At 35.0% G+C, this 9,268-nt stretch overlaps 2 protein-coding genes and 1 pseudogene across 6 annotated transcripts in view; 1 reads left to right on the forward strand and 2 right to left on the reverse strand.

Annotated features, from left to right (window-relative positions):
- Nucleotides 1-1,274: 1,274 nt before the first annotated feature.
- On the reverse strand, nucleotides 1,275-5,549 carry LOC111445471 (annotated as a pseudogene).
- LOC111445470 (sirohydrochlorin ferrochelatase, chloroplastic-like) lies at nucleotides 5,325-7,796 on the reverse strand. Its single transcript, XM_023083871.1, has 6 exons — nucleotides 7,637-7,796; nucleotides 7,345-7,559; nucleotides 7,189-7,250; nucleotides 5,941-6,051; nucleotides 5,735-5,827; nucleotides 5,325-5,640 (listed from the first exon to the last, which is right to left on the reverse strand). Exons 1-6 carry the CDS (start codon nucleotides 7,675-7,677, stop codon nucleotides 5,539-5,541), a joined length of 624 nt encoding a protein of 207 aa, XP_022939639.1. The 5' UTR covers nucleotides 7,678-7,796; the 3' UTR covers nucleotides 5,325-5,538.
- A 681-nt stretch (nucleotides 7,797-8,477) lies between these two features.
- LOC111445391 overlaps nucleotides 8,478-9,268 on the forward strand; it is a 5,863-nt gene continuing 5,072 nt past the window's right edge. For all 5 annotated transcript variants that reach the window (XR_002710835.1, XR_002710836.1, XR_002710837.1 and 2 more), the window contains exon 1: nucleotides 8,478-9,072. Coding sequence is in view for 2 of the 5 variants with exons in the window: in XM_023083738.1 (XP_022939506.1) it covers nucleotides 8,839-9,072 (234 nt within the window). In the remaining 3 variants the exon portion in view is untranslated. The remainder of the gene's footprint in view (nucleotides 9,073-9,268) is intronic.

The following is a 9,268-nucleotide window of genomic DNA, read 5'->3' on the forward strand; positions in this document are numbered from 1 at the left end:
AAAAAAAAAAAAAAAAAAAAAAAAAAGTGTTAAGAATATTTATTTTTATTTTAAAAATTAGCTAAAAATGGGAATATTTCATTTTCACCTTTGATTCTCTTGGCTCATTCGTCCACTCATTTTAACATAAAACAAAACGGTTATTATTTTCAATAAAATAAATTTTTGTAAAAAAATAAGTTTAACGGCACATAAATTAACTCTTAAATAACTTTACCAGAAGTCATAAATTTCAACTAAAAATTTGGATTTAATGTTATTTTCTCTCAAATTTGATCAGTTTCTACACTTTATAATTCACAATGGTTTTTCTAAATTTAGAGTTAAAATTTGTGATATTAAAGACTTAAAAGTTGTAACGGTAAAATTACAGTTCAAATCTAAAATTAATACCATAAGTTTAGAGGTTCAAATTATTATTTTTTTCTTAAATAAATTTAATCCGTCAATTTATAAATTATTTGAAATTATAGAATTAAACATAAAGATATTATTTATAAAATAAATAAAGATGTGCGAAATTGTTTAATGTGAGGATCAAGTCAAAGCTCCTTAATAAATAATTGGCAAACAAAATACACCTTAATATAATATGTAACATTAATAGTTATAATATATTAAGCACTAATTTATACTTTTAACCTTTGAAGGTTTGAACATTACATTTGTAAAAATAATAATGAAATTAATCCAAACTAAATTTAAATCCTCAATTAAAATTTTATTTTAAAATCTTTAATTCATAACTTTCCCCCCTAGAAAATTTATTTATATACAAACTATTAAATGGTCTAAATTGATTAACCTTAGTTGTAAATGTATTAATTAGAGTGCTATCGAAGAATAATATTTGTAAATGTATTATAAACCTTAGTATTTAAACCTTATTTTTATAAGTGAACGAAGATACGTACCTCAGAAATGATTAATTAATTACATCATTTTCTACTTTTTTGGATCTATTCTTTGTAACAAATTAAATACTAAAGAATACTAGCACACCCAATTAGACCTTCAAATTATTTAGCTCCGTCAATCATTTTCCCAATAATATATGTCTAAGAATCTTAATATTGAATTGAATTCCCACTACCCTCAACTAACCATGCCTTAATTATAGAAAATCTAAGTGTCATATTTGACTGTGTCATTTTAAATTCAATCTTAAAACATAGGTTAATGCATCTATTCCTCTGATACAAAACAGGATGATTCCTGTAATATTAACATATCTAGAACAGGAATTGATTAAACATCATAATGTTGTCACAGAATCAGACCAGATGATTCATTATATTCAGACCTATATGCAACTAGCAATAAGTATTCATTTATTTTGAAATCAATATCAGGCAAACTGACTAGTTAGGTGCAAACCATACAAGATCAAGTTTGCTAAAATGCACGTAGCTATCACAAAACCAACTTCTGCTTCTGTAAAAGAGGTAAAGAATCATCTCACCTGGAGGTCATTTAGTTGACCGTTACAAGGGTCGCTGGAGTTTCGTTACCAGATTGTGTGCTACGGTGTCGATGAACTCCTCGGTGTTTAAGTAAAACTCCCTTGATACCCTGCAAAAATCGTACACATCTAAGTAATTCCAAACTACAAATGTCAAGAGAGGTGAATGAGATGAAATGTTTAAATTGTTACTTGGGTCCATATATCAGCAAGGCAAGATCCTTTTGTCATTTTCCCCGATTCCACCGTCTCAATGTATGAAGCCTCTCGTTTTTATCTAATTTGGCCCTGAAGACATTTAAATACAGCTAAAAATTGTCAGTTTCTAGGTAGTACACTACTCTACAAAGCCCCATTACGAATATGTATCGAATCGTAAAGTGGTTGGTCATGGTGACTCTCTCTAGTGAAAAGCAGAACTATATTCCCAACGCTATTTAGATGGAACAAGAACCACAAAAAAATATATACGAACGGTTGAGGATTATTGAGAGTGAGTCCCACATTGGTTAATTTAGTAGAAGATCATGAATTTACAAGTGAGGAATACTCTCTCCATTGGTATAAGGCTTTTTTGGGAAGCCCAAAGTAAAGCCATGAGAACTTATGCACAAAGTGGACAATATCATACCATCGTGGACATGAACAACCTGCAATATTTTAATACTATGCTCAAAGCCCCGTGTCCATGCAAAAATAGAGGCAATACTATTTGTACTGGTTTCTTGTCCCTTTTGATGTAATCGGTAATGCCGCATTACAGTGCCATGAGCCGCCTCGGCTTCCAATGTCTTCCCATCAGATGACAACTGCAATAAATCTCAACTTTTAAGGCGTTCCTTATGAAAAAAATTAGTCCATGGAGACGATAAATTTCACTTTCTAAAGTATTAAGTACCCACCAACACAGAAGTCATTAGCCCCAAATTACCAAATCCTGCCAATGGAAAATAAGCATTCGACTCGATGCAAACCATAACGAAAACAACAGAGATCATTTTTATCAACAACGAAATACGTGACAGGTTAATGTCGAGAAGTAACTTGCATTCTCTGATCAATGAAAGACCTTAAGAATGAAAACAAGGTATGACGAAGTAGAAGTTCTGTAGTTAATAATATTGTTAGAAATTATTGATATTAAAGGTTATAAAAGCATGTAATATAAGAGAACCCAGGCAATTAGAAAAGTTGATAGCATCACCCTGTGCGAGTAAATCACTCTGAACGTCCCCATCATAATTTTTGCAAGCTCAAACGTATCCACCTTGACTTTTTATAGCCTAAGCTACCATGTCATCAATAAGCCAATGTTCGCACCTAAATGCCGAAGAAAAATATATTCAGCCATAGGCAAATAGATTAGGCATAACTGTAGAGAATCATGTATTTAAATGTAATGAACCATATCAAATTTTCTTCAAACTTCTGCTTCCACTTTTCCTCGTACACTTCTTGAAATATATCTTTAAACCTGCAGGGCAGTATTAAAATAAATGATCACTTTGACGATTTCTAGGAAACAGAAAGTAGATATAAACAGCATAAGCAACTAGGTACAGGGAACGAAGTAAGAAATACCTGCCATCATATTTCTTAAGAATTGTATTCTTAGTGCTCAGATACAAGGGCCACTTCTTCTCAAATGCCAGTGACATTGAGGACTCTGCAAATGCTTGAATAGACTGCCAATTGCATGGGAACGAGTTAAAAGAGTAATTTATGTGATACAAAAAATCAACAAGTTCGAAGAAATAAATAAAAAACCAACCTCGTCAACATTATACATCGTAAGCCCAATGCCTGGTCCTTTGAAGTCATAAACCTCGAGCTCTCTCGGTGTCTCCCCATTTTCTGGAACTGCATAGAAACAAAAAATGAAAAACAAAAAAGAAAAGAGTAGAAAGATACTAAAAAGTTTGGGGATGAGAAAACAGTTGTCCAGAGCAATACATGAGAATAAGTGAAGAAAAGAAAATTAGCTCACCAAACACCATTTTAAGCTTTCCAGGCCCTGGGATGATAGTAAATTATCTCACCAAACACCATTTTAAGCTTTCCAGGCCCTGGGATGATAGTATCAGTGGCACGGTATTGATCACCAAAAGCATGCCTACCAATACATATGGGCTTCTTCCAACCTGTATTAACCAAGTATTATATCATGATTCATAATGGATTTCAAGACAAAAGGTTAGACTATGAAAATTACCAGGAACAATTCTCGGGATGTTTTGACAGAAAATAGGTTCTCGGAAAACAGTATCTGTACAAAATGTAATATTATTAAGAAGCTTATACTTTTCTTATACTTTCCATCCACAAGCACATCATTCATAGTTTGAACAACTTCCTACCACTTTTGAACGCCCAAGCCATTTAGCACAATCAAATAAATAAGGTTGAATCCAAAATAAGAATATCCAAAATATATAATAGTTGAATACAAGCAGAACATACTTAAGAGTTGCTTCTGCACTCTCTATGGTAACTCTGTCATTAGTGGCGTCCCGATTCAATATCCCCAAGTCATAATATTTTATATCCAAATCCAGGAACGGGAAAATAAGCTACAATGTTATGGAGGAAAAATCATTATTCTCCAAAAGATTAAAATCGAAAAATTTTCGTTCAAAAGTAAACCTACTTTCTCTTTTATCATTGTCCATATGATCCTCGTCATTTCATCACCTAATTGTAAAGGAAAGAAAAAATGAAAATCAGTGAAGCTGTAACAAGTATAAAAATGGAAAAGACAAGTTTACAAACACATGAATCTGAATAATTCAATAATCATAACTAGAAAAGTCAAGCACATATATAAATGTTCAAAGCGGAAAAAAAACAGAGTTCAATGAGTTTTAACTAGAATACAATACAAAGTTCACTCAATTCACTTTGATAACAATGGAATGACAGACCACAAACATGATACCTTACCGTCCATTTCAACTACAGGACCCGAGACGCGAACTCGATCAAAACCAGAAGAAGATGCGTAGCATCGAAGCGAAACAGCAGGGGAGCGAATGCGACAGGGAAGCTGATTCCTGAGAAGGCGTCCATTGAAGAGAGTAGAAGAGGTCGAGGAGAACCGCAACGAAGGGTCTTTGAGAGCAACGGATGAAGAGAAGAGACTGGCACTTGACATGGCGGTTCGTATGAGTCTGCCTTTCATTTCATCGCTGAGCTTCGGAACGAGAATTTATAGCGTGGGGTTTGCAAAAAGTCTCAAGGTTTCACGAGGCGGGTTTATCCCGTCCTCCTGCCATCTGTTTATTTATTTATTTAAAAAAAAAAAAAAACTCATGTAATAAATAAATATATTTGAATATTGCTTTAATATATATATCATTTATTCATTAACTAAAAATTTAAGTTTTTAATTAGATTAACTAATATTTGGCTCATTTTTTTGGATTAACTCAAATTTTTGATGCATCGATTGAACGAGAGACAATGATAAAAAAAATTGCATAAAAGGGGAAAATGGCAAATTATGAGAAATAAAAAAATTCATTTCGTTCTTACAAATTACAATGAAATTGTATCCTATAAATTGTGTATATTGGGTAAAAAAGGGAGAGTTGGCGGTGTCCTATAAATCGTGTATAAGTTTTTTATGATAGATAAGTTCATGAAAAGCTATGATTTTTCGAAAATTGTAAGCAGTTGTCACAATTCTACTCTTGCAACAGAATAGCGATTGAGCAGCACTTGTTTTAACTCAGCGAACAAGTTAGTCATGAGAAATTCGAACTTCACGGACAACATCGGCATTGCTCGAGCCTCAAGTCAAAATACAATTTGAAAGAAAACAATGTTATAAACTAAAAGCGATTAGGCAACAACACCAACCGACTTTGATAGCATATAAAGCATTGAAAACAAATATTATTGAGCATATTGTAGTCATATGTGAAAATACAACAAAGAAAAACAACCAAAATGGTCAAGTATTACAAAGCATTGATATCAAACAAGATATAGATAGATTCTCAAGCCATTGATACCTGGAAACCCTTATTATCCCCTTCTGTAGCTTCTCCACATTGTTATAGGCCCTTCATCCCAAGTCAATTAAATTTGCATTTGCCTGTTCCTGCACAGACTTCACATTCCTCTACAACTCCAGCAGCATGGCTTAAACAGTGACTTATTCGATCATTCACGACATCCTGCCAACAGAACACCTCACAGTTCATTTTATCATCTATCACCTTGCTTTCCTCTATCCTATACTCTAAAAAAATGTGCTTCAGAAATTCCTACCACAAGCTGTTCATGAAGACCGAGAGGAGCAGTTATTATATACGATATTCCCGGGTGATCCTTTGCTGCTTCAGCTGTTAAGGAAGGAATGTCCTGCAAAACATCACCCATTGGCCATTGCTATCAATCCTCTTACCCAAACAATCATAGAAGAATCAAAGGCCACCAGCTCATTTCATCAAATTAGGCGTCCCACAGTGAGTTACCTGTTGCCAATGTCGACCGGGGAAGAGAAAGAATGGGCTTACAACGATTCGTTTGGCCCCCTGTTCGACACACGATGCAAATGAGTCTCTTATCGACGGTTCAGCCAACTCCTGTGTTGTTTTAGAACATTGTAAAAGAGAAATCATTAGAACCCCTCCAGCCCAACTTCCAAACATATCTAAGAATAACTGGAAGCCAGGGAACCATAAGTAAAATAGACATGGTTATGGTTGTGACTGTTACTCTTTCTAATCAAATTATTTTAAGATCATGTGTTGAAACATATGTGCAAGGGGAAGAACTGGAAAGGGATGAAAAAGACAAAAAAAAGACAGAAACTACTGGCAGTACATAGTTCCTATGAGAACCCACGTAGAACTAAGCATTCTTTGTTAGGGTGGGAAAACCTCTCCCTGGTACATGCGTTTTAAAAATCATGAGGGGTAGCCCGGAAGGGACAGCTCAAAGAAGACAATATCTGCTAGTGGTGGGCTTGGGCGGAGGGGGAGTCTGGAAGGGAAAGCTCAAAGAAGACAATATCTACTAGGGATGGACTTGGGCTGTTACAAATGATATCAAAGTCAGATACCGGGCGATGTACCGACGAGGAGTCTGAGCTCTGAAGGGGGTGTACATGAGGCGGTGTTCCAGCAAGGATGCTCCTAGACTTGAAAGGGGTGGATTTTGAGATCGAAACATTCTTTATAAGGGTGTTGAAACCTCTCCCTATCAGACCCAAACCTTAAGGAAAAGCTCAAAGAAGACAATATATGGTAGTGGTGGGTTTGGGCTGAGGGGAAGCCCGGAAGGGAAAGCTCAAAGAAGACAATATCTACTAATGATGGGCTTGGGCTGTTACAAATGATATCAGAGTCAGATACTCTGGGCGATATACCAACGAGGAGGCTGAGCTCTGAAGGGGGTGGACGTGAGAGCGGTGTGCCTGCAAGGACTCTCTTGGGCCTAAAAGGGGTGGATTGTGAGTTCAAAACATTCTTTATAAGGGTGTAGAAACCTCGCCTTAGCAGACCCAAACCTTAAGCAAAAGTTCAAAGAAGACAATATCTCCAATCGATGGACTTGGGTGGTTACAGTTCCATACCACTATTCATATTTAGGAGTATCATTATTTATTTTGTATTCTGTATTCATTGGGTCCTATGTTATCTTGAAGGCTAGAGATGTTGTACTTCAAAATGTAGGAAAAGATATATCCATAAACCTATACATATTTCATAAGAACATACCATGTGAGCAGGTTCCACAATAGGGTAACCAGTTTTATCCCTAAACATAGCAACGAATTCATCTGAAATTTTCAACAAATTCAGAATCACGAGAGGATTAGCCTACATAGAACTTAAAATTTCAGGCAAATTCCAAAATTCGAAACCCTAGCTTACTCAGCATGAGATTAGATTCCCGGCGGCGAGAGCCATGGTCGACAATGATCACGGCATCTCCAGCACCAATCCGATCAGCGCCTCCATTATCCACACTCATGCGGAACCGCGAGGAGAAATTCCTTAATGTAGAGGACCGTCCGACTCCGATCAGAATTGAAGATTTCTGAGATGCGCAGATTGTATACGTTTTTCTAGTTTCCCCTGCTGAAGGACTTCAATGGCGAAACGAACGGCCGTTAGAGGAAAATCAAGCAAAGTGAAAAGAAAATTAGGACAAAGACTTTCAGACCTCTTCACTGTAATTTGAGAAGGGATGGATAACGATGTCATGGGTTCCGATCCTTTGCAGAGGCAGCCTGTCTGGAACGATTGACCTGGAAAACGATGTCGTTTAGAGAGAGAAAAGTATATATTCTTCTTTTGTAGAAACGATTCATTTTTATTCCTAAAAAAATAAAATTGGGCAAATATCAATTTATATAATCTAAATTTTGAGAATATATCAAAATTATATATTTTATTATAATTTTATTTTAAAATTACCTATATCATAACATTTTTTAAATATTTTGTAAGAATACTTGCTAAAAATACCAGAGGAAAGTTTTCTATTTATAATAATTTACAAAATCAAATAATAAAATGACTAATACAAGATATTAGCCTCTAATTAATGGTCAAATATAATACATATGGGGCATATGGGGCATTGGAATGTTAAGTATGATCAACCATATAAGATATTAGTGTATAATCAATGATCAAATATGATACATATGATAAACCGTAATGATACAGGGATACCATTTATGGTAGGAAGCTGCTGTATTATCCCTTTTAAATAGGTTTTTTAAATGTAAAAAACAATAAATAAAATTTATAGACATATTAACTTCCCAAAATTCCAACACAATTAGTAGTTGGGTTGCTTGGAATTTAAAATACCAATATTCTTATTTTATAAAAATGCATTTTCCATAATTTTAAATTGAATAAATATTTATTTATAAAGTTCATGAAATTTGGGAAATATAGAAAATTAGAAAATAAGGGAAATGCCCGACTTTGCACGCAAAGATGATTATATATATATATAATAAATACCAAACCAACTAAAATTTAATGAAAGTGGAAACTAAACTGCCTACTCGAACCACCTAACTGAAGCTACTCTCACTCCAACTCTCTCTCTCTCTCTGCTTGCCGGCGGAGGGAATTCTGCTTTCACGAGTTTCTTCGCTCTTCACAAGCTTCCCGATCTTTATTATCTGTATTAGCACGAAATTTCTGTTTCAATTTGCTTACAATTTCCTCTTAATTCGAGTTTTCGCAATTCGAGCGATCGGAAAATTTCTTCTCCCAGCCGATGGATCGTGCTGGGTTTAAATAGGCGAAACGATGATACGCATCACGATGAGCTCGTTGATGCCCTGTTTTTCCTGTTGTGCTTGAAATGGTGGAGAGATTTGGGTGAACAGGAGAGGAAGCTTAATGAAGCAGAAGGTTGCGCAGCGGAAGGCGCTCTTCCAATGGAGGAGGAAGCTCGTATTTGTTTTTCTGCTTGTATTTTGCTTCGGGAGTTTAGTTATGATGCAGTCTCGGTATGGTCGGGTTATGATGATGTCGTCGTTGCATCGTCAATCGGCTCAGGGGCCGAAAATCGCGTTTCTGTTCATAGCTCGGAACCGGCTTCCGTTGGACATAGTTTGGGATGCGTTTTTTCAGGTAGTGTTTTCAATATGGTGCTAAAATGGATGGTTATTGGCAATTTTTGTTAATGATTACTTGCCATTTGATCGGATTTAATGTTCTATCATTTTTTCCGAAATTGTGGAGCATTTATTGAAGTTAGCATACGTTTTTTTTTTTTTTTTTTTTTTTTTTTTTTTTTTTTTTTTTTTTTTTTTTTTTTTTTTTTTTT

The sequence above is a fragment of the Cucurbita moschata genome, unplaced genomic scaffold (assembly GCF_002738365.1).
Source record: "Cucurbita moschata cultivar Rifu unplaced genomic scaffold, Cmos_1.0 Cmo_Scf00007, whole genome shotgun sequence".
Taxonomy (NCBI): Eukaryota; Viridiplantae; Streptophyta; class Magnoliopsida; order Cucurbitales; family Cucurbitaceae; genus Cucurbita; species Cucurbita moschata.